Here is a 26,502-nt window from a genome sequence, read left to right as displayed (position 1 = left end):
GGAGTCCTCAGAATTGTTATTATTATTATTATTATTATTATGACGAGGTTCTCACAATACAGTACCATACATTTCAATTATTATTATTTTTATTAAAAAGTTAATAGAAATATAGATAAATATATTTTATAAAAACCTTCTGTGATGTGTTTGTATTTATTGGAAGTTATAAATGTAGTATATTAGTAGTAGTACACACAGACTTTAAACAGATATAGATAATGGTGATGAAGAGAAGATAGTATACGTGTACCTGGAAGGATATCTAAATGTATTTATTTTAATGGATTACTAACTTGATTAATTTTATGAGGGACTGTCTTATCCCTTAATGTGTTCACAACCAAGCTTAACGGTTCTGTTTGCAGTGTCACCTACCTTTCTTTTAACAACCTGTTGTCATTTCAACCCAGACATCTTATTTGGATTTACCAGTAAACAAAATTGTGTTCCATTCTGCTTGTTACAGTCCCATCTTCTTTATGTATTACCTTTTTGCAGCAGATTGTTTATATACCTGTTAGTTTCAGACATGGCTTACACACGTGGCTTTCCTCATCACTCATTAACAGAACATTTACATAAGTCCCTCAACAAGTTTTCTGGACTTTATTTTCACTTTGAAGAAGCTGTATCCTGGCAGTCACCATGCTATTGATTCACTTCCTGAGGAGCAGGACCTCATGTGAACTTTAAATTCATTTCAAAGCCTTGTTTCCATCACCACAGTAACAACCACACCTGGTATTGCCTTGTCATATCCAGTCATTACAGACACCACATTAGATGTTTTATTATCCATACAAACAATTTCCATTTATACAATGATTCCATGGATAGTGTTTTTTCTGTCCAGAACTTGCATACAGTATAACATAAATATGTGATTAGGGTGACAAACTGAAATATCTACATTACAATCTTCCTGTTCTCTGCATCCTCTAAATAAAGGCCAAACAAAATTAGAAAAAAAGTGCCAACATTTCCTCCATTTTTATGCGCTTGTGAATTCTCCTTGGACTTTGTACTCGGTGTCACTTACTGTTTTGGAACTTGACAGTGAGACGATGCAAGGCTGATGGCACACTGGGGAAGCAGATCATCAGTACTGAACCCTCTCTAAAGCAGCCAGCCTCAGTAATGAGTGTACATATCATCTGAAGACATGGGTTGGCTCTACTTTATTGACAGCCTTTTCTAGGACTCAGAAGTTGTTGATCTAGATGTGTACAATATAGAAACCCTCAATCTTGCTGAGTAACTTGCTCTGTAGGAGCCTCACCCAGAAGTGTATATTGAGTAGGAGGGAATGTCCTGAAATTAAAGGAAAATGGCATTGTTGTGGCATGTTAGAAGTAATAACAGAACTCCCGAGTCAATAAATGATTGCGGGAGCTCCAGTATCACTACTATACTACTACATTTCTTGAAGTAATTTTTTTTTTTTTTTTTATGAAATTAATCATTTCAATCCACTGAAAGAGTTAATGTTTTGAGAGTAGGTCTCCAGCAAGCTTTTCATTAGTAAGCAGTGGTTTTAAAACAGGTGTCATTAATTAGTGCCATTATTTGCCTTTCTGTTACTGAGTAAGAACATAATGGCTGACCATAGAAAACAAAGGGAGAGCAGTGTCTGTTTGTTGTATAATTGAGAATAAAGCACTGTGTAAACTCACTACGGTACAGTTGATAGTGTGAATGAGGGGGGTCTGTTATTTGTGTTGTGGTATAGAGCAGGTGAAACGTGCGCTCCAATTGGCTGAAATATCCTCAGAAGTATTATCTTGTGTACATCTTTACAACACAGGTAAATAATACTGTATACTGCTAACCTTACTAAATTCATTTAAGCTGGGTTAAAAAACCCTATGGACATGACCTAATTCATGCATTGACAAGCAGCATGAAGACTTTGTTAAAAACTACTTGTTGAATGAGTTGTTTACTTTTCATATATTCTTAAATTCCAGAACTTCCATATAGTATAAAATATGAAAATGTGATATGATGGCAATACTCAAATACAATTACCTACATCATAAATCAATCAATCACCCTAACAATCAAGCACTCTGATAGAAATCAGCTTATTTAATAAGAATACTCCCCCAATGAAGACAGCATCAAATACATAAAAAATACTTGGGTCACAGAGGTGTGCTTCCTTAACCTAATTTGAGTTCTGTACATAGCTTGGTACTGACATGAGAACACATTTGGAAGATTACAGTGCAAGCATGCAGTATCAGTGAATACTAGTATCATTTTCATAACACGTGGACAAGGATTTTTTTTTTTTTTTAACATTTTTTAAAACCGCTTCTTCAAAAGACCACCAATACATTCTTTATTTATTTTATATACATACAATTAAATTGCTACTCTATTGTTAGTTTCATAATTTACATTTGATATTTCTCTAAAATAAAAATAAAACAAACAGAATGGCATATTGCTTTTTATCCAGCCAAAGAAATATATATTTGTGATCTAAATTATTGATTATCATACAGTTGTGTTACAGGATGGAGAAATGGTTATTTGACATAACCATTATCATACATTGTACAATTGATTTGAATCACAATTATTTTAAATATCAAGAAAGTAATGCAATAAATCACTTGCACGATAGACAGAGATCTATTATAAATGATCAGTCTTCAATTTATCTAAAACTCAACAAGGACACCTTCCCTCTGCCAGTTGATTTGTTCATTAATTATTTAGCGATTTATACAAAAGAGAAATACATTTTTTGCTGTCACTTGTTTGCTATATACTTTAAAAATCAGGGTGCAATATTTGCAACCTGGGTGACCATAACAAAGTAAAAATAAAAATAAAAAAAAATTGCATAAAATTGCTATGTGCTTGATATTTCCACCACAAATTAAAGTCACAGATGACCATGGTCATAAAAAGAGTCACCTTATTTTCCATACTTTACAGCAAACACAAGGCTTCAATGTCAACATGCATTGCAAACATTTACAACCAACCTCTGTAATGTACACATACACCCATCCCTGTACAGCATAAAATAGGCTTAATACTGTAACCCAAAAATTGAAAGCAATTAAAAAAACCTCCAAGAAATTTAGTTCAGGTGTAACAGTTAAAAGGGTCACTTAAAATCATTTTGAAAACAAAATTATGCAGTAAAATTACCATCCAAAATGCTAAAAGGCACAAATTTTCTAATGTGCTAGGTTTAAAATCAAATAAAAACATTTAGAAAATGTCTAAGGTAGAGGTAATATGCTACCTTAATAAATTGTATGTACAAGGTCTACAAAATATATAAATCAATTCAAAATATCAGACTCCAGACAGTTTTCACAACACGGACCTGCAACTTTTGGACTGTAGGCTAGGTTCATTAATGAACAATGCAGCTTCTTTATTATTATGATGATGATTACAATTGAACAATATTTTCAAATCAGCACTGCACAAATGAATTAATACATGTTTGAATACCTAGCTTTGACTAGTACTTCTGTCCAAGCTCTTCTCAAATATTATCAAAGATCATATGTTGAAAATGACCATTAAGTATGTATTTTTTCATCCGAATCTCTGGAAGATTTACAGGAACTAACTAATGCAGCATATTATTACAACTGATTCTTTTATTACTGGATTTCTTCCACGTAGTTCGCTGGGTACAAGCCAACTTGGCCGCTGTTCAGCCGTCCTTTGCACCAGCCTTGTTCATCCTCACTTCCAATTTTGGTTAGACTATCACCTTAAAACAATGAAGGAAGAGAAATAGAAAGTGACTCAATGTCTTATCAGATACAATACTCAAAACCTTACTCATACAGAAACACTACAGATACTGCACAAAAAAAAAAAAAAAAAAAAAAAAGGAGCGCAAGCTTCAACTGCAATATACTGATCTGAAAAAAAAAAAATCCATCTATATCTATATCTATATATATATCTATATATATATATATATATATATATATATATATATATATATATATATATATATATATATATATATATATAAAGTTGTTAATTATTTTTATAATTTTCTCCCAATTTGATATGTCCAATTATTTTGTTAGGCTCAGCTCCGGAGTGGCGATGATGAACACACGCTGTCCGCCAAAGAGTGTGCCGTCAGCCGACTGCTTATTTTCACAATGCGGACTCACCATACAGCCACCCAGGAGCTGCAGCTTCGGAGGACAACGCAGTCCTGAGCAGCTTACAGGTAAGCCCACAGGCACCCGGCCAGACTACAGGGGTCACTGGTGCGCAGTGAGCCAAGGACACACTGGCTGACTGAAATTCCCTCCTCCACCCCCAGACGACATTCGGCCAATTGCGTGCTGCCCCCTGGGAGCCCATGTCCACAGTCGACCGCGGAATAGCCTGGACTTGAACCAGCGACGTGCTATAGGGTGCATCCTGCACGCCAAACTGCTAAATTATATTGTGGTTTCTGGCATTAACCAATATAAACTGGGGTCTAATCCCCTCAACCCCCCACCAATCAAGAGTTTGGGAATAAAAGAAGAGGACCAACAGAAGTTACCTGCTTTGAAACTGAGCTCATCCTGCTCCTGTCCCTCGTAGTCATACAGCGCCCGCACAGATACCTCTATCCCCGGGGACGGCTCCTCATCGAAGGGGTTACCGTTCCCATTGGTATCGGTAGAGAAAGGGTTGCTAGTCTCCTCATCAGACGAGTCTTTGTTTTTTTCATAGCTCCTGACACTGCAGAAAAGAAGGGAGATCCTTAGAAAGAAAACTGCAACACATTCCACCAACTGTTGTTCAGCACAAGAGTGTGACTGCAGCCTTGCTTACAACAACGCAGAGAAACAAAAACCACACAAAGGAATTAATGTCATAATTTGACAAAAAAAATATGTTATTCAATTGAAAGTACTGTATACAGCCCTTAAAACATATTGGTAATTGTTTGTTTGGTTATGAATGCAAGATATTTTGTTTTAATATGGTGGTGTGTACTTCAACAAAACACAGACATTTATTGAAGTATAAATAAATGAAAAAGTTAAGTTTAAAAGCAAAAATGTATTTTATTATTATTATTATTTTTTTTTTAAATAAAATGTTTCCCGTTCCATTTCCCCCAAGCAATTGTTACAATATAATAAGTGTGTTTGTGGCACAGTTGCTAAGAAACAATTGATTCTAGAATGTGTGGCATTGAATAAACTCAGTAAACTATCAAATAACTAGTTTTGTTCTTCAGAGCACTGAGTTGCAGGGCTTCATATCTAACACAACATAAAACCACAGTATGATAGATATTCCCAGTATAAAAATTGCTTGAGTTTATTTTGAGTCCAACCAGACCTACCCCCACAGGAGCTGAACATTTAACAGTTGCAATGTACATTTAAATTATATCACCCTGTAGAAGGGGACAATTGTCAGTAAATATATCTTGAACTGAGAGATGTGTTAATGAGCCCTACCACCACAAGAGAGCACCATGCTGCCACAAACACTATAACAGTATCATTCAGATAGAAAACACGGGTTTAACAGACAATTAGATTGCACTCACAGACAAGACAAGAGACCCATCATGAACTAAAGCTGCATATACAATCAAACCTGAATAACATTTCTATAGTATGCATATTGCCTAAGTTAAACCACCTGTAGAAAAAGACCACCTATCTCGAAAGACAACTTTGCCAGGCGTTTATCAGGTTTGACTGTATATAAGCAGGAGACAAAAGTATTGAAAAAAATCAAGGCAGGTTTGACAGTCAGTCAGTCCCGTAATCAGAAAGACAAGCTATTGCTCAGAACAGCGTTAAGAAAGTAGCCCATATCCAGTGTCCATGCACTAGCAAACACAGCAACCTGGAACATTAAAAAGAAAATGTAAGAAAAGAAGAAGACTTAAAATTAAATCAATTAAAATGTTCTTTCACCAACTTTTTGGTTTTAATTTCCTCCTTTTTTTCACTGACAGGACTGCTGTTCTTTTCTTCCTCCACTACTGCTTCTTCTTCGGCGTCATCTTCAAATGGGTTAGAACTGGATTGTACCGAGCTATTCGGCACACTAAGGTAGCTATTTAGGAAATACAAAGCATTATAACCGGATCACCCTTGATTCCAACAATCATTAAGCAGACATGCAAAAAAAAAAATAAATGTATTTATTTTTCCCCCTTTTCTTTATGTTTCTTTTCAGTTTTTCAGATAGCACTGATATAGGTGGTGTTTCCATGCAGTTTAGAAACTCAAAATTCTCTCCAGTGTTGCAAGAATGTGACATGGCACGCATGCTATAGGCAATGTGCGGCCAAAAGTAAATCGCCTTATCACACTGAAAATCCGCGCAAATTGACCAAATAGAAAAAAATACGCATCTAGTATGAGGGGTTTAGAGACCTCTTCATTCAGCTTTAGATTTAGACACACCGCTTGTTCAACATTTCAAACCATTGCCATTTGACACTAAATGATAATGCTTTATAGTTTAGTTGTTTTATAAAGCAAGCAAAATACTAAAGCAACTATAAAAAAAATGCTGCCTTTTGCAATAAATAAAGCCCTTTGCAAAGCACAGAAATATATTTTTTTCATCCTTTACACTTTTGTTGTATATTTTTTTCATTATTACACTTAATATAATATATATATATATATATATATATATATATAATAATATATATATATATATATATATATATATATATATATATAAATATTTCTTTATAGTTTCTAATAGTATATCGCCTTCTCCCGCTCAGATCATTACTACTGAGCAGCTGTTCACTATTCCTGACACCAGGCAGCGTGCACACCTGATCTGTGTTATTATTTAATTGGGAGAGTCAGTGTAAATTAGGGCTATATATTACTAATTATCAGGATATAAAAAGTAACTTTTAAATATTGAGAACTGAAATATAAATTTTACATGTTTATTCAAGGTGCTTTTTTTTTTGTAAGATTTGTATTATCACAATGATTTGGATAATTAAGAAGCAGTATAAATTAAGTGCTTAGTGCTCAATTCATGTGTTTATTGCTTTCAGTTTAAGGGCAACTTAAAAACCCTGTCCCATCCCAAAGTGTTCTGGAATTATGGGGCCAGGTGGCAACCCTAATCATGGGTACCTACCAAGGACAAAAAAAAGTCAAGTTTGTATCCCAAAATGTAAAATAGGCATAGCTGGTAATTTGTAGCAGTGGTCTCCTTTATTATTGCTGCAGGTTACCAATAGCATCAGACTTGAGCCACCACCTATAGAGTTCAATAAAATCCCTTAAACCTAATGCACTGAGCAAGATTTCTTTTACTAGAAAACATGGGGGGGAAAAAAACTTGTTCAAAAAGACAAATACGGATCTTAACATCATCTACAAGATGTACAGATTAGCATAAGAAGTTTGTTGAACTTGTATGGACTACTGGATCTCCAATAACAACAACAAAATATCTAAATATATCAGTCTACTGGCAAAAGCCTCACACTGTCCCTGTGGAATTCGGATTCAGGTATTTATTATTATTTTGTATTATTATTATTAAGAATACTATGTAGTGGGAAATGTGGGAGAGTAGGGTAGCCTATTGTAGATTTACTACCAGTGTTTTCTAAATATACTGTATGAAACATTTTGACTGGATAATTTTTATATTAAGCTTATCTCTGTTCGTAGACTACCATAAGGATCAGAACTGCTGAAGCTACAGTTCTGTAGGAAAAATATGAAAAAATGACTACAAAAGATTTAGAAGAGTAGTTTTTCGAGATTTACGATTATACTGTAAATTTACAGTATAATCGTAAATCTTGAAAAACTACTCACTTCTAAATCTTTTGTAGTCATTTTTGTATTACTTTAGTATAAATACATGTTAATTTGGATTCATATGTTGTTTGTTCTGACTTATGTGAACGAAAAGACACAAAAGCACCCGTTTTCTCATTGGAAATAGTGATATTTTGAAATTAACCTGTCCTGGTCACAAAAGCAAAGTTTGTGGGGAATAATAGCCATTTTCTATACTTTTGAGGCATAAGCAATTGGGAAATAACACTTACTACCCAGGAACAAAGATTGTGTTACACAGTGTTATTATTGTTTTGGTGGTCAGATGAGGCAGGCTGCACTTGTGGTGCTTCAACACAACCTAAAAACTTTGTGGAAACCCAGGTAAAAGAAAGCTGCACACTATCACTGGTGCAGTGCAAAATTGAAATAAAAATTAGAAATAAATTAAAACACTCTCCCTTATTTTAATATTAATTAGGTTGTTTGCATTTGGAAGGATAATTTCTCTCCATAAAATAAATCTACATGTAAACTGAAATTACCCCAAAAGGTATAGTACTACCAAAATAGTGTGAGAAAAAGGAGATACATTTTTATTTTTCCATGGAAACCCCGCCATACATGATTTGTGCATCTATACTGCAATAAAGTCATACTGAACAACCCAACACAAAATGTCCAGACATTTGACTACGATATGACAAATATAGTGCAGGAGGTTCTTTTACCTTGCAGACACTGCGTACTTAAAAAAAAAAAGTAATGTACTGTAATAGGTCTACAAGGCATTTAATTTTTTTTTTTTTTTTTAAACTAACCAAGACTGTTGATATACAATGAGTGCATTTCCAAGGATTTTAGATTACCAGCCTCCTCTACTCACACACACCATGTATTTGCATATCTGTGCACACACAGCTCACACTACCTTTCTTATCTCACCATTGTTCCCACTGCACAACTCAGTGGAGCACCGATGAATGTATTTTAAAAAGTTCAAACTAACCTTTACTGATTGTGGCCAGTTTGAATCCAGTTGGAAAAAACAGTATGAAAGCAGTGCGTACATTCAGCTATTGTATAACTTGTACTTATCACTGCACTTAACAATGGCTAGAGCGTCAAAAGATCAGATCTATTCCATTGAAGAAGTTTGTGGCTGCATGTTAAACAGTTTAAAGCCAAATGTTACTTTCAGAGCACACATTTGTGCATTTATTTGTATTTCTCATTGTACATGCCCCTTACATTGGTTTCTGGCTGCTCTGATGAGCTGCCAATGTTTGTGGAGCATGTTAAAGACATTAATAAAAAAAAACAATGCCAAAAAATAACATTTGTCAAAAAATAAATAAAATAAACACTTATTTGACTTGCAGAACAAATTCATATATTTTTTCAGGAACTGTCAGTTTCTAACATGCTGTCCGTTTGCCGTGCTTTACCTGCTGCTATGCTTGGAAACCTGGGCTGCCTGCTCAGAAGTCTGGCTCATTCCAGTCAGAGTTATACCATCTGTGTGCTTCTTCTTCTCTCTTTTACTGAGTGAACGGTTCATATCTATAGACCAGTCCTAAAAAAAAAAAAAATAAAAAATAAAAAAAAGTCAAAAAACAAATGAAGAAATACATTATTTGCCCATAAAACTTCAAAACAGTGAAACTACAGATGCATTTCAAATCCAAGCACAAAATGATCCTCCATACATGGACACATCCCATGGTATGTTTAAGTTCTGAATATTCAAAACTATTTCCTGCAGTATTTCCAGAAAAGAAGAAAGGATGAAAGGTGCCGATCTTCTGTCTCATATGATCTGTGTTGATTTCTGGTTCCTATTTGATGGTTCTTATACTATTTTTAATCCCTGTATTTTGCTCTCCAGTGCCAATGATGTTCAATTCCAAAGCTTATAAATGGCTGTTATCACAGAGCACTGATCATGGACCACCTTAACTTTGGTAACACTAGGTAGTCCCAGATTGGAGCTAATCAAGGTCAGTGAAACACGCCAAGACTTAAGACATTTAAAGATCAGTTTATGGAGGAAACTGTTCAGAATAGAACATCAGTTTTTCTAGTGCAAAAAAAAAAGTTGGCATCACACTTTTTCCCATTTCGCAACATTGTTAATACTGGTGCTCATGAGAGCTGCTGAGTTGGTAAGACTGAAGTCCTCTCCATTTCGCCACAGAGCATGGATTCAATGGAACAAGAGCAAACATCACACACAACAACTTACTTGTGCAAGAAATTCAAAACTAATATTCTACCAGCATTATGTTACATAAATGGGCTGCAAAGCATCAATGCTGCCAGCAACGCAAGAACAAGCACCAACCATGGCTTCCGAGACACCAGTAAGCACCACCGTGGAATCTTTTCACTGACTGTCTTGGTGTGCATTTTGGCAAAATCATTCATGTTATTGCTGTGTAAGGGAAATAAAATACCCTGTAACATGACAAAATGTAACTAGGCGAACTACAGTAAACAGGTATATACAGTGGTTTGCGAAAATATCCACTCCTTACCAATAATGTCACATTGTTGAATTACAAATAATTTATGCACAGTTTTTCAAACTAACTTTTTTTTATTCAAAGTTCTAGTGGTTAAACTGAACACTTATAAGAGGAGGAGGTTAAATGTCAGCAAAACTTGCAAAGAAAATGTACAAAATGAAAATGTACTGGTTGCATAAGTATTCAGCCCCTTAAGTCAGTACTTGGTAGAAGCACCTTTTGCAGCAATTACTGCTATGAGTCTTTATGGATAGGTCTCTACTAGCTTTGCACACTAGGACGGTGACATTTTTCACGGGAAAATTGGTCCAGTTCTGATAAGTTTGTTGGGGATCGTCGATGGACTGCAATCTTCAAGTCTTGACATACATTTTCAATTGGATTCAAGTCAGTACTTTGACTGGATCACTCAAGAACATTAATTCTCTTGTTCAACCACTCCAGCGTGGCTTTGGCTTTGTGCTTCGGGTCATTTTCCAGCTGAAATGTGAATTTTTTCCCCAGTTTCAGAGTCTTGGCTGACTCAAACATGTTTTCCTCAAGCATTCACTTGTACTTTGCACCATCCATTCTCCACCCCCCCCCCATCCTGACAAGCTTCACAGTCCCTGCTGAAGAGAAGCATCCCCATAACATGATGCTGTCACCACCACGCTTGACAGTTGGGATGGTTCTGACTGGGTGATGTGCAGTGTTGGGCTTGAGCCTGCGGTAACGCTTGGAATTTAGACTGAAAAGTTCCACGTTTGTCTCGTCTGACCACAAAACCTTTTTCCACATGTCTGCGGTATCATCTACATGCTTTTTCGCAAACTCCACGAGTGCTTTAAGATGAGGCTTTTTGAGTAGTGGTTTCTTTCCTGCCACCCGTCCATACAAGCCAGCTTTGTGTAGGGACCGGCGTATTGTTGATATACGAACACTGACTCCCATCACAGACACAGACTTTTGCAGATCTGTCAAGGTCATTGTTGGCTTTAGAGTGACATCCCGAACCAGTTTCCTGCTTGCCCTGCTGCTCCGTTTGGGAGGGCAACCTGATCTGGGTAGTATGATGCATCTTCCACTTCTTAATGATGGACTTCACTGTGCTGAGAGAAATAATCAGCGCCTTTGAAAATTTGTCTGTACACTTCTCCTGGTCTGTGCCGCTACCACTTTATCCCTGATGTTTCGAAAGCTCCTTGGTGTTCATGGTTGTTTTGTTGGATCACTATGCGAGTTGCAGATTGAAAGTCTTTATATACCCGAGGGAAATAATCTACAAGTTAAATCACTTTGAGTACACACAGGTTGAAACCATTTCACTAATTTTGCGACCTTTCAAACAAATCATTTGCACCTAAACTGATTCAGGGCTGCAGTAGCAAAGGGGTTAAATACTTATACAACTGAGATTAATCTGTTATTCTCTGTAAATCTTACTTATTTATATTCTATATGCATTTTTTAACTTTAGAGTCTACATGTAAAGTATAATTTGAAAGTGTCATGGAGTACAGTCAGGTGCCAACAAAATGTGAAAACTTTGCAGGGGGTGAATACTTCTGCAAACCACTGTAGACTTACTGTAGAACAATCTAGTTATGGAAATTCACTGCATTATCATACCGTCACAGCTGACACCTCTAGACTGCAAGTGGAATTGCTCAAAGTTTATAAAAAGAAACACTGCATATCAAGATCGTTTTTGGTGGCTTCCAATTTAGATCTTCAAAGAGCAGCCCCTGGGGACCCAAAGGCCCCCGCCTCCCTGTGCACACACTCTTTAACCAGCTGTTGCTTCACAGATAAGCCTCAGATCCAGAGTTAGTTACATTAGTAATGTGGCTCTGTTTTGAATAACAGTTCAAACTACAGGTTTAAATGTTTTGATGATTAAAAGAGAGCACCACAGTAGGCCTAGTTACTATGTTTTGGTAAGATCCTGTTGTACAGCATGTACTTATGGGGGCTAATTTCACGGACAGTCATTGCAAGAACTAATTTACCAATAATCATAAAAACACGTCACCCTTCAGCATTTGAAAGCAGAGGAAAGCATGTTCAATGTTTTTCAAGAAATTCTAAAAAAGTAACATCTGTCTTTTCAGGTTGATTTCCAGAACAACATTCAAACATGAGGATTTCCTTAATAAAAGCTGGGGATTTCTGTTGGGGATCTTAATAGCAAAAAATAAATACATAAATAAATAAACTTGTGTTTATTTAATAATGTGCTTGCATTTTAAGCCACAAAAGACAGGAAAGCTTTTAAAATACCCCATTTCATGCAAAACCCACTAAAATGGACCATCTTTTATTCTGCAGTGCCAAGGGTTGACCGTTACTCTGTTAAAAAGGTTAACAATTGTTTGGATGCAATCAATACAGAACAGCAAAAAACTACCATAAGAAGAACAATAAAAAGACTACATCAGGAATAGCTTTAAAATCACAGGAAGTAGCCAGGTCACCAGGAGTTTTAGACTCTTGTAGATGCTCAGTAAAGAGAATTGGTATCGTTTAAACAATTAGAGGGATACCCCCCCTAATGAAAAACATTCCAAAATATGTTTAAAAGGACATCACATGATCAAAAATAAAACTAATGTGAATGAATGTGTGATGTAAATAAACCGAGGCCTGTTCCGAAACTTGACTCCACGTTACTCAAAAAACCTTACAGTATTCATAAACTATTAAAACTATCTGTTGTTGTTACACCTATGTTTAAAGTCTATTTGTGTACTTGTTAGTTATTTTGCCATATTCATTGTATGTATTTATCATTTGGTGTATATTTGTTTTTTTATTTTATGTTTTCCAAACAAATAAATTGTTCACAAAACAAACAAAAAATTGTTGTAGTTAAGCATGCTGCAAGTTTTTCTTCCAATACATTGTTACATCTTGGCATCCTTCCTACTGGACAAATGATCAAACTGGGTACAATGTTGTGAAAAAATCATTTTAAATGAACTCAAAAAAATATTCAAAGAATTGGTGTAATGAAAATAAAGTTTTATATTTAGGTTTCACATATGTTCTTCGCACTCTGCAGTCTCACCTCAAACTGTGGCCAGTTCATAGCCATTCCTGGCCCATTGTTAGATCGCCACCATTTCAGATCCTCTTCAGTATCTGCCATTTGAATAGTCTGTTCCAGGTCATGATAAATACCAACATAGCTGAAAACAAAACACTGTACATCTTGAGTGACTCAACATAAATTAATTCAAATATTACAAAAAACTGAAACAATAAAAAGAAACTATCAAATCATCTCAACCTTGTCACCAAATCCTAGTTGCATAGTATGAGCATTGTAGAGAAAAACACTAAACTGGCTTGTGATAAGCTAAAAAGTGTTTATATTACAGCACAAGTTTTATTCAAGTTTTACTTGTATTCTCTGTTGACAAATCAAATAAAATGTCACTTATTCCCTGGAGATTTAGGAAATCTGAATGTCTATTTACACAGGGCTGGCATTAAGTCGCCTGGCGTGTACCCAAACATGCTGTAGCTTATCTAGCTGTCACAGAGTGGTGACTGTTTTACCTGGGGTTGGTTGACAGGTCTAAATGCTTCTTGACCTCTAGCAGAACCTCTCTGAAGAAGCCAAGTCTTTTCTCCTCAAACTGCTGACATTGCTCAAACACCTGCTCCATATTTTCAATGTACTGAGGAGTGCACTTATCCAGTTCTTCAAGTGATTTTTTATATTTTTCCTTTATCTTTGAGAAATAAGACAGTTGAAATTAAACACTTTACAGTTCTGTGAACTGCACTGAATACTTGTGTGTATTCCAGAGAAACTGCTAGCGATACCCGGTATGCAAAAAGAAACAGCATTTAATACTGGAAAATGCCTGTGCTGATGTCTTTGTAACTTTCAAAAAATATTAAGCATAATCAGCCCAAAAAGTAACATCATATTATTAATAATAATAATAATAATAATAATAATAATAATAATAATAATAATAATAATATTAATAATAATACAGAATCTTTATTCACCTTCTGAACTTCCTGGTTGGACTTTTCTACTCTATCTTGTAGTTTCTTCATGGTCTCTGGGTTCAGGTTTGGATCTAGTTTGCTGGCATTTTCTCTGGATATTGCTAGCTTCTCATCTTTGCAGGCAGCATGGTAGGCTTTCTTAAAAGAGTCCATCTTAAACAAAATAATAAAATAATATTAGCTGCTTATGTCACCAAATTGAATGAGAACACACACAATAAAACATTTTGTAAACAAGGCTGTGGGAATTGAACTTCTCTGCTTGGCAAGCTACAATAGATATCCCAAGTGTGACATCAATTTCAAAACTTGAAGTGCATAGCCGAGGCAGAATTGCATGATGATAATAAACCCCTATAAGAAGTATAGTAGGTCTATCAAAGTACCTTACTGATACTGACAATGGTGGCATTGGAGATGCTTAAGGGCCAGAGACGGTTCCTATACCGACAGTCAAAAATGACATAAGAATATTCACAGGTAGGCAATGTATTTAAATGTATGTGGTAACGTAATCTGTCTTGTTATTCACTGGGTGCTGTGCGAAACAACTGAACCTGACAGAGAATCACAGAATACAGTTATTTACTTATTATTACTATTATGTACTGAGAATCTCTGAAGGAGTTTCCACAAGACTATGCATCACCTCACAGGAATGCATATAAAAACAGCCGTTAAATTCTCTGCACACCATACAATAATGAGTTAAACAATACATTTTAAACATAAAAATAAAAGTGCTGCAACAAGGAAAAGACCCCCTAGCCAATAAGATATTAACATACCCAAAATATTTCCATTGTAGCTTAGATGTGACCGTGTAAACATGCCATGCTAATTCTTTGTGTGATTTGATCAAATTCTGTGACAAACTGTCGACTATTTGATTTCAGACAGTCGGTATAAATGCATGGTAACAGTTTGATTTCCATAACATTATTCACAGCCAGTGCAATTTACAAAAAGAAAAATCAGCAGTATAAATAGAAGCCATTTTTATGGAGAAATAGTCAAATTGGTGCAGAGCCCACAGCTATTTTTGACAGGTGGAAAGCACACAACTAGCTGCAGGAAGGAACTGAGAAGCTGTGAAGGAAAAAAGAAAAAAAGAAAAAAGCGCACTCAGCTTCGCTCAGTTTACCAGACACCGTCTACAAGCTAAACTATGAATTCCTTCTTTTGAAAACTGTATGTACTATACTACTAGAATGCCATATGTAAATTACAGTACATTGATCTATAGAAGAGGAGCTTGGTTTGTTTTAATTCCACATGTGAAAGCTTTTTTTTTTTTTTGTGTGGGGTGGTTCTCTTGCCAGCATCCTCATTTATTACGTTATGAATTTCAATTAACATTTGAAAAGGGTTATTTATTGCTGGTTTTGTTTGCACGCTTAAAATTCTATATTTATTTAAGGGAACTATGAACACACAAACATGCATGCAATCTTAAATAAGGGGAAGAAAAAAACAAAACATTGCCCACCCATGTAACCTGCCATTAAAAAGAACAAACCTCCTTGAGTTTCTTTGCCCAAGGTTTCTGAGCCTTTCGAAATCCATCTTCAGCTTCCTTTGTTTCTTTAAACCCTCCTATCATTTGTTTATGAAAGGCCTCTTTTTGCCAGTTTTTGACCTTCTCAAAATCTTCACTCATTAGCAGCCCTTTCACTTCCAGATGCAGCTCACTGACTTTCTCTGCTTCAGTCATTATAGCAGTCCAGGCTCGTTCTAAAGTCCCATACTGCGGCCCTAGGTGATTCAATGCAAATTATATTAAATATAAAAATTCAACACAATGATATGACATTTACCCCTCAATGGATTATTACAGAATAATTTATCAAAGAGCATCTAAAATCTGACAGGCATGCGCCATCATGCTATTTAACATTTTCCATTTGCACAAGCGAAGATAACTGCATTCAAAACATTAAATAAAACAAAACTGGACTTAGAGGTTTGAAACACATTTGGAGATTTTAAACATTATCCCAATTTTATTTATTTTAAAACGTACCTTTTTCTGTATTTTGTTTCCACCTTTTAGCCCACTCTGTAAGCTGCTGGGCGTAAGACTTTTCTATACGTGCTCTTTCATGGATGCAGTTCATGAGGTCATTACACAGCCTGTTCCCATCGTCAATGCGTCTTACTGTACGCTTATAGTTTCCAATCTAGAGTATGGAAAGAAGAAAAATAATTTACACTGCACAGAACGTGTACAGCACTGTACACAGTTTACTGATTTCCCTTCTTGTTTTGAGAGTTTAAGAGGGGGAGGGGCCTTAGCAGGGCCTCACTCTCCCATTCCATGCTGTACACAAGATTCTCAGAAGGGGTCAGCACCTGCAGCACAAGAAGTGAGCAGGCCGAGGAAGCAGAGGGCACTGTTTTTAAGCAGGTAGGAGATTTGTAATCATTTTTTTCCTAAAATACTGCAATTAATCTTAATAAAACTAGCTAGTTCTATACAACTGAAAACAAACAAAAAGGACAAAGGTTTTTTTCTTGAAGTTTTATTAAACGCATGACGTTTGATATTGAATTTAAAAAAAGTCTGGAAATTAAAAACAGCAGCAATATAAAAAAAAAAAAAATAAACAGTTGAAAAATTCAGTTGTTAGCTGGAACCACCAAAGCTAAAAAACTTTACGTTTTGATGTGGTCATTTTTTTTTCTACTATGAAAAAACAATATTTAAATAAATCATATTTTTGGACTACTACAGTGATGTTTGTATGAAACAGCTGCACTAAATTACATCTTTTACCAGGCTTTTGCTAGATTCAACTTTGGCACAGATTTTAACACAGGGTGTGACATTAAAATTAGGTTCTCAGTTTAAAGGCATACCTCCCAAAAGCTGTCACTGGAAACCTCGAACATAATAGAAGCAGTGTCATCATAAGAGCCTGTCATTGCTGGGCTTTCTTCCCTCCAAGTTCAGGGTTCTTCAGTAGCTGAAAAACAAACAAAAAAACAAAAACTAAAATTAGATGCATTCTAAAAAGTCGGTGTCCTATTAAAAGAAAGTTAGATAGTCATAAAAATGTTCTTTGCTGTTAATGAAAACATCAATAGTTGAGAAGTTTTCTTCATAAAAACATAGTTTGAAAAAACTTCTAATCACATACATACTTAAAAGCAAATCTATATTTCTAATTAGTACATGTCATATTCTGAAGCACTGAAAAACAGGTGCTAATGAATGTCCATATAAATTGTATTACAATTGGATGACTGGTATTCAAGGCATGTCTATAAATATTAGCGTGCGACTCACAGTTGAGAGCATCCACTATAATCATGTTACCAGGAATATGTATCCCTCACTTGGGGAGAACAGGAGAGTACTGTGTATGTTAACACAGTAGGAACTGCATTTTAACTAAATGTCTCCCTCTGAATTAGTTCTGATTAAATTATGCAATTGGGGCTTACACTAGCCACAAAGAGTTCAGTTTGATGTTCACTAAATCATTTAAAAAACCTCACTGCCTGTATCATGGGGTTAATGCTCCCCTTGGAACTGGAGGAATGGAGACTGCGACTGTGGGCCTGCAAAACAACTCATTATAGAAAACTACTCTTTCCTTCCTCGGTTTGTGCTGTTGTTTGATGCACAACCCACCTTCCTGCAGTGGTTAAGTATGCTGCATACTTTCCATAGGAAGTGATGGGAATTCCTGTAATTCTTTGGAGGGAATAGGCTTCTGAGACAGGTGCCTAGCTATTACTACGACTAATCTAATTTAACACTAACTTTGTTTTTACAGCAAGTCATTCTTAAAGCTACAGTGTCTCACAATCATGTTCAGTTGTTTTACAGTTACATTTACTGGTGCCTTTTTACTATTCCTGTAATTTATCTTTCTGTAAAATTTACTTTTACACAACACAATGAAAGTTTTAGCTGTAGGGATTTTTGTTCTACGGAAAACATTCGCTACGGCATAAAAATCTGTTGAGCTATGGTTTTCAATTACTCGTACTACAGAAACCTTGTTAAATATAAAACTACACCTGCTACACCTTTAATTCAAAGCTGTACTATATATTATTTTACTATTCTGTACTTCTTAGCTTTACTCATCTTTAAATGATTGCAGTTAGTGTACCAGTAGATGTATGGCAAAAAGAAAGGCTTGTATTCTACTGTAGCAAGTCTGCATATCAATATAATGTCAAGGTACATCTGTACAGTTGAATTGTTTGCCCTGAAACAAGGAGGAGAGGGAATGGGGGAAAATAATTAAAAGGTTTTGTGCCTGAGAGAGAGAGACAAGTACCAAGTAACAGGAAAGAGAAACATTTTGGGGGAAGATTTTATTTTTAGCTACATTTTAAGGACTGCCGCCAAAGACAACAATTGAATCAGAGGGCGAAGAGAAACCAGATGGAGTCTGGTACCATAACCAGTAAGCATGTCACTATAACAAAAAAGCAAAACATTCTAGTAGTTATAATAGTTTTAAAAAATGTACACTTAAAATTACTCCAAGTCAACCATCAAAGCCGAAGTACTTAAAATTAAAACTAGAAGTTAAAGAAAACAAAACAAAAAAAACTCAAATGTATCGTAACACGTCATCTTAAATGAAAATTTAAAAAAACATGCCCAACATAAGAATGATGTGTAAAGCAGACATCAAAAGGACAACAAAAGCTGAACAGTAGCATATACATTTTGGCATGACGAGGTACTACAGGTATTACAAGGACTGAGCCACAGAGGGCAATGCATTACTCTCGAGAGACAAGAGATGAAATTTAACTGGATAATGTCAAACTAAGCTTGTCAACTAATTCCTGGCCAAGCTTTACATGTGTTTTCAATCATTTAAAAAGGATGGTTAATGACATGTATGGCATTAGTACTTTTGTTTTTACATTCAGACTGGGAAAGCGCCTATATAATTTGTTATTTAAACTAAATATTCCCTGTGCTCCAGAAGGATAACATTTACATATTCTACTAAACCCTACTCTTAGATTTCTTAAAAGGAATATTTCTGGACATTCAAAATAAGTCAGTCAGTTTAAAGTCATTACTGAATTCCTCTTTCAGAAAAAAAAATGTATACTGTAACAGGGACAACACGCAATTACACATGTGTAAAAAAAATTTAAATTAAAAAAAAAAAGTTCATGTTGACCTTATAAAGTAGCTTGCTACAGGGAACCCATTTGGTTACTTGAGAGCTTCTCACTTTACTGGTCATGTGTCAGTAAGGTGCAGGCCCTCCAAGTAAACACCCAGTAAAGTTTCTTAATTCAGTGTAAGGTCAGGCAATCGCAGGCCTATATAGAGGTACTGTGCATTCTCTACTGCAGTGGTCCTCAATTTAACCACAGGCACATTTGTGTATTTCTAATAAGGTCGAGAGCATGATCACCTCTCTCTTTTGACATTTAACTACAGTACCGTACAGAAAGTACTTTACAGTGGATATTTATCAAATGGCATAAAAACAGATTGACAGCAAGTAATAGTAGACTGTCAGACTCCTGCACGGGTCCGAATTTTATGACCCACTTACAACCTGGACTCGCTACTAGAGGATCCAACCCAGACCTGCAACCCGCTGCAACAGTCTTCTTACCCACGACCCGACCCGCCTTAAGACCTGCAACCCGAATCCGCAATTGTTTGTCCTTTACCTACTGCCTGGGTCGACTGACTCTCTCACGCTCTCACATTCACAATTCTCCAGACCGAGTTTAAAACAATACGCTATACAGTGTGGCAGTTCTCTAGTGGTCTGCATTCAATGCCTATAGAAAATCTACACCCCCTTTCAAAATTTTCACTTTTTTTGCCTTATAGACTGGAATTAAAATGCATTTAAATTGTTTTTTTTTTCATTTATCTACACATTCTACCCCACAACTTCCAAGTGAAAAAAATAATTCTAGAAATTTGAAGAAAATTAATTAAAAATATAAACTGAACTAGCTTGGTTGGATAAGTGTCCACCCCTCTTGTAATAGCAATCCTAAATTAGCTCAGGTGTAACCAATCGCCTTCAAAATCACACATCAAGTGGCCTCCATGTCTGTTATGACTCAACCATGAGCACTCAGGCATTTTCAGAAGAACTCTGGGACAAAGTTGTTGAAAGGCACAGACCAGGGGGATGGGTATAAAAAAATATCAAAGGCCTTCAATATCCCTTGGAGCATGGTCAAGACGATTATTAAGAAGTGGAAGGTGTATGGCACCACGAAGACCCTGCCTAGATCAGGCTGTCCCTCCAAACTGGATGACCGAGCAAGGAGGAGACTGATCAGAGAGGTTACCAAGAGTTTGTTTATCTGTTTATTCCTTTCGTGCCACCAGTTGAAAGGGAGGTACGCCTGTGCTTTCGCAGAGATTTACCAGTTTTGTGGCTGTCGTACACAAAAACATAAGTGACAAGTATTACAAGCAACGAATCCAGTCACATGTTCATTACTTTCATTTGTTATGCTTCCAAAAGAATTCCACACTTCTGATTTACCTCTCAAACTATTCTCCACTACATGATATAAACCCTGCGCTACCTTTTGTTTCACCTCGTCCACAGGCATTTTTAATATCACCAAGCAGACGTGCTAAAAGGATCTTGTGATTACTGTGAAGGCTTGCTTCAACAGAAGGTCCCCAGTTCAAATCCCAGCTCAGCCACTGACTCACTGTTTGATCCTAAGCAAGTCCTTGGAATGAGACGTTCTTGTAAGTGACTCTGCAGCTGATGCATAGTTCATACACCCTAGTCTCGTATCTTGTAAAGCGCTTTTAGATGGTGGTCCGCTATGAAAGGCGCTATATAAAAATAAATTATCATCATTATTACATAGTACTATGTATATACATGCAGTACGGTAGGTGCCTCCACTACTCTACATTCCTGGTATACTACATATTTATCTGTAAAGGTTAAAGATCAGTATGTTCCTATAAAAACTAAACCCAGACTAAAGCACTCATTTAGAGTAATACAGTAATTACATTTCTGCTATTTTTTGCATTGGTCAGCATTAATCCATTCAGTACCAAATTAATTTCTTAAAAAAAAAAAAAAGAAAAAAGAAAAAAAAATCAGAACACACGCTTTAGTATATAATTCGATACAATACATTTTTTTGCAGAATACTATAGCTACCACAATAATACAGTTAAAGAGAAAATTAAAATAACAGGTATATGCCAGTTAAAAATGTTCCAAACAAATTGCAAAGCAACCTGCCCTCAAATGAAGACAAAGGCACTTAGTGGGTTAATGGGATAGTATGGTGTGCTGTGTATGGTGTACCTACCAGTACAGGACTTTCTGTACCGTGGAGAACTGCTACAAATAATGACTTGACCAATTCAAAAATTGAACACACATTCCACAAACTTGAGATTACCCAGTTCCCGGGACATTTAAAACTAGACACATGGCTTCTTGCACCTTCCAAGACTGTATATACAGCATCATAAACACGTACTGAGTTCAGGTAAATCAATCTGTTGCAAGTCACATTTTACAACAGGCTGTTTTGGAAAATTATAGCTCTTTAAAAACATACATCAAGTTGGATGTGCCATGTGTACTCAAAAATAATTTGCTTTTCAGACAAGTGTACAGCAGTTGAGAAAGCAACATATGTACACATACAGTACATCTAATTGTAAAAGTTTTAACTAGACCTCCTATTTTTTCTTCCTTTAAAGTAAGTTAATAAATAAATAAATAAAAATAGATAGAAATAAATAAATACTCAACCAGTCCATGAATTGTTTATTCCACTGCCACACCCAAAAAGTCATGAGTTTCAGCAAATATGGAATACAATCAAATGCCATCATGCACTCCTGCAGACTGACATCACTCTCTGTTTAAAGCCTTTCCAGAACATTCATTTTATCGTGCATTCAAAACAGCTGACGACTGCAATAAGACATACTGGATAGAATACATACAATAGTAATATATTTACAGTATAAGACTGCAGAACCTTCCAGAAAACTAAATCAATACTGTACTTTTAAGCATGACAATCACTCAACTGACGTATAATCAAAATTTAGTTAGCTGTTGCTGCAGTGCCTTGGACCATACATACCATATGCCTCTGGGTAGTACAAAACCCATTTATTTTTCTGGACAGATGTGCACTGTTAGTAACCAAAAAACATACAATATAACTACTGATACATTGCAATCTCCACTTCTATGGACAAGGTCAGCAAAGTAAAGCAGACCTGGATTTCCCTGAATCAGCTGTTTACATCAGGCTACTCCCTATTGCAGCATAACATTACAGTGCTTTCAAAACAGCCCTGCAGTGGCACTGGCTATGCACAGAACCTCTCTATACAAGTGCAGTAATAAAACAACAGAAGAAATGGTAGTTTACAGCATTACTGCATATGTGTGGCATAGCAAAAAGTACAGTACCTGACAGTCCTGTACTCCCTTCTGTTGGCTGTGACCTCCACATACACAGTGTCAGAACTCACAAAACATTTCATCACTTCCTGTCGGACGTTTTAATTCATGCAACTGCAGGAAAGGTAATTTCCAGCCTGCAATGCAAACATTTGGAAGCACGTGCTATAGAACTATTTCTGATAATAAACTGCTGCAACGTATGGCAGAATTGACTAAGCAAATACGCTGTGTATACTGTAGTTTGATTGGGGGGGTTCAGAATGGAACGTTCGTTAGTGCTTAATCACAAGTGAAATTGGATAGTTACATTTAGTCTGGGTAGACATCGTAGTAGGTTAACCCTTCCAAGACTTAGCTTTCTGGCCTTTAAAAATGCAGGTCTTACAGTGCAAGGTCCCAGGTGTATGCCTTTGGAGAGTATACAGTACTTGTCAGTGATCCTTAAGAAAGTATTGTACTTGAAAGCTTTGCGGTTTGCCGACGTACTGTGCTGTTTTGTACGTGTCATTCTCAGCTTCGGGTAGGAGAGGACCAGGACTGAATAAGTAAGGCAGTGCTTCAGGTCAGGGCAATAGGTGCTACTTTGACAATGTAACACCCTCTGCTTGCTACAAAGTATGCCATTGCTTGCTACGAAGTACGCCATTAATCCCTTCCATTACACCAGCACTAAATCCTTAAGTACAGGTTCCAAATCAAAAGCAAGAAAGCAGCTTATAAAGTGGCAGTGTAGCTCCAGCCAGCTCAGTACATTTTTGTAAAGAATACACTCATCAATTTTACTGCACAGCCTCAGCTTGCTGTTAACAAGCTTCTTGTACTTTGTTGGTTCCCGGCATCTCAATGGTCTGTTATTAATATATTGAATGCAGCAGCAAGAGTATGGGTCATACAAATACCGCGACAGTTAATTGAAGCCTGTCTGGGAATTGCCAGAAAGATGTGACCAATAGGTCTGGCTTTTCAATTTAAAAAAATAAAAATAAATATTCACTCACTTGCAATGCTTATACGTGACTGGTGAATAAGCGACTGGATTCTTGATGTTCAGGATTTCTCTGCGTTGTCTTTGCTCCCTTCAACCTAACCTACCAATTTACCTATCTCTAAACTGAACTTTTGGAAGGTAAATCTATATAATAAATATAATATTCTGTATTTGGAGAGAGTCAGGATGCTTTAAATTGCCATAGCAAGGTGATCAATTTTGCTTTTTATTTAGTTTTTAGGAGCGTGTTTGTCAACTTGGAAAGTGAGAGCACAAGAGACTGAGAAAGGAACATTTACAGAAAACAGAAAAACCAACAGTCTTGTACCAGTGGGAGGAGACTCAGTGAATGGAGTAGCTAACTACATCGAGAGTAGCAAATTCCCAGGCTACAATATTATTATTAAGACAGGACTAAATGAGACAGAGGTTTTGTACAGTAGTTCAAACTAACATTAAAGTTAAACTGTAAGACTGTAGTTGATGCATACCCCATAAGTTAGCATTAAATTATGTACTGTATTTATTGGAAGTACTTGTGACTCAAGGTCATTTTGCATTTTACTCAAACAAAACACAGGTTTACGCACCAACAGCTAGTTTCACAGAACCTCATTCGCTGTAATCTGGGACTACAGTATCTAAATTAACATTGAATAGTAAATTACACAATGACCGAAAACCTTATCTGAAGCACTGACTAAACTTGAAGCTGAGCATTTACATGCGGCTTAAAAAGAAAATGGAAAAGGGTTTGTAGTCTTTTCGTGTTAGGGTGTACAGCTGTTAGAACCAGTCATCTGAACAAAAAAAAAAATAAAAAAATATTCAAAAGATTTTGAATTATTTTCCAACCATATTACAGCGAGTTATGATACTGCTATTCTTAGTTCTGTGCAAGAAGAATAAAGTGCAAGACGGTCCTGAAGTCTTCCAATAACAACAACGTTTTAATCAAACTGCAAACTGAACAGAGAAGCAGCCGCAACATCAATAACTCTTCATTTGGTGTTTGGATGACTTGCTGTAGCTCTCTTTCCAGTTCAATTACAGTACATTTCCCCAGCTACAGCTGAACTAATGCTAGGAACGAAACATTCATAAATCAGGAGTGATGTCCTTGCTTAAGGTTATAATACATAACTCATTAGATACTGATTTACTAAGTTTTCTTTAGACTTAGATAAAAAAAAATTGACTGTTCCTTGATCAGACTACTTTTTATAGTGCAGATTATGAATGTGGTTTGAAAATGAAGCTAAGAAAATGAAGTACCACATTGAGAGGAACGGTAGTTCCTCGCGCCAAGTTATGAGCGACAATTGCCAGATACTCACTACAGCAACGATATTTTTAGTGTTTAGAGGGCATTGGCACAGCAAGAGTAAAATCAGCCAAAAGCACCATTTCACTTTTCCTTTGTAGTCTCCAACACTCTCAGGTGAAATGTAAGGAAATACAGTAAGAGAAATAAGTTGCCAAGTAAGGTAAAAATGTTCTTTTTCTCCAGTTTTTTTGCAAACCCCATACTCATATGTATATTACAGGTCAGCTGAGTTTAATGACAATTAACTTGTTTTGTCAACATGGAAATATACCCGGGAACACACTTACATCTATATCACTTATATTAACCATTTATTTCTGTTTTAAAATTGAACATTTGCCTGCAAAAAAACCCAAACATTTTTGATAGAATATAAAACATAAAAGGTCTAGCATGCGTGGGATTTGAAACTATAACCTTCAGCTTACAACCATGTTGTGTTACTGTCAGTGCTACACAATTAGTCAAGAAAACAAGCAGTATTTTGAAAGATGAAGTCAGCCATCTGAGAATTCACTTTTACATTCAAGAATTTGAGATTTTTTCAAGTCATCTCTTCATTCTGATCTTGATCTCTGAAAAATGTTGGTTTCCTATCAGTGTAACGCTTATTGTGGTCCCTATTGGTGCAAGGAAGTACGGTTTCTTCTATGCTATACAAATGTATTGTAATTTGTTCTTTTTTCCGTTATGGACAGTGCAGTGCAATACCTTTGTATAAAAAGTGCTATATAAATGCAATAAATAAATGAAATGGCTGGGAACTTGCCAATACAGATGGCTGCAGGTTCAGCATGAAAGCAATAAAAACGCTTACAGTTTATTATAGATAGTAGCCAGAGCGGTTGTCTTGTCTAATTTACTTTCTTTGCAAGATTTTTAACTCCTCTCTCTAGTAAAAAATGTATTTTGTTCTTATTTAAGGTGCACTGGGGCATTGTTTCAACTAAGACATTTGGCTTGAATAAGCTTAACACAATTCTGTTCTAATAGCACATAAGGCGGCATCTACATTAGTAGCACATTTGTTGTACAAATGTAGTATTAAGTATAATGCTTAACTTTTAACTTTTCAATATTAAGTATATGTTAGCAGCGTTTTTAGTACTACCAGAAGCAGTTCTTTGTCTGAAATATGGTTTTTTTAAATCCGCTGAACTAATTTTATTAAATTATTTGGAAGTGGTGATTTTCTAAATATCTAACACATGAACAAATGAACGCAGTGTTTAAAGGAATACAATGTTGGTATTACCTATTGTAACACACATTACTGTGTTCATTAAAAAGTTTTACAAGTGTACATGAATCAATCAGGCTAGTCTAGTTTATCATTTATACTATGTGTGTACTTTTATTTTCTAAAATAATTATATAGTACAGATTAATGGCGGTATTATGTTGTATGTGACTTTCAGAACATAAGTAATGTTAC

General features: G+C 35.8%; 1 protein-coding gene across 2 annotated transcripts in view; it reads right to left on the bottom strand.

The window, feature by feature from the left end:
- Positions 1-2,064: 2,064 nt before the first annotated feature.
- The window catches only part of LOC121319650 (protein kinase C and casein kinase substrate in neurons protein 2-like), a 29,613-nt gene continuing 5,175 nt past the window's right edge, over positions 2,065-26,502 (bottom strand). Inside the window, exons 2-11 of one of the 2 annotated variants that reach the window (XM_041257281.1) lie at positions 17,186-17,292; positions 16,350-16,506; positions 15,846-16,081; positions 14,324-14,479; positions 13,862-14,037; positions 13,368-13,488; positions 9,239-9,366; positions 5,938-6,075; positions 4,553-4,734; positions 2,067-3,751 (exon numbers count right to left, since the gene is read on the bottom strand). In XM_041257281.1, coding sequence (XP_041113215.1) covers positions 3,639-3,751; positions 4,553-4,734; positions 5,938-6,075; positions 9,239-9,366; positions 13,368-13,488; positions 13,862-14,037; positions 14,324-14,479; positions 15,846-16,081; positions 16,350-16,506; positions 17,186-17,251 — 1,473 coding nt within the window. In that variant the 5' untranslated portion in view covers positions 17,252-17,292 and the 3' untranslated portion in view covers positions 2,067-3,638. Of the gene's footprint in view, positions 3,752-4,552; positions 4,735-5,937; positions 6,076-9,238; positions 9,367-13,367; positions 13,489-13,861; positions 14,038-14,323; positions 14,480-15,845; positions 16,082-16,349; positions 16,507-17,185; positions 17,293-26,502 lie in introns of both variants that reach the window. The other variant, XM_041257282.1, reaches the window with a different exon arrangement.

This window comes from Polyodon spathula, chromosome 8 (genome assembly GCF_017654505.1).
Source record: "Polyodon spathula isolate WHYD16114869_AA chromosome 8, ASM1765450v1, whole genome shotgun sequence".
In the NCBI taxonomy this organism is placed as follows: Eukaryota; Metazoa; Chordata; class Actinopteri; order Acipenseriformes; family Polyodontidae; genus Polyodon; species Polyodon spathula.
This window is presented reverse-complemented; position numbering and strand designations above follow the sequence as displayed.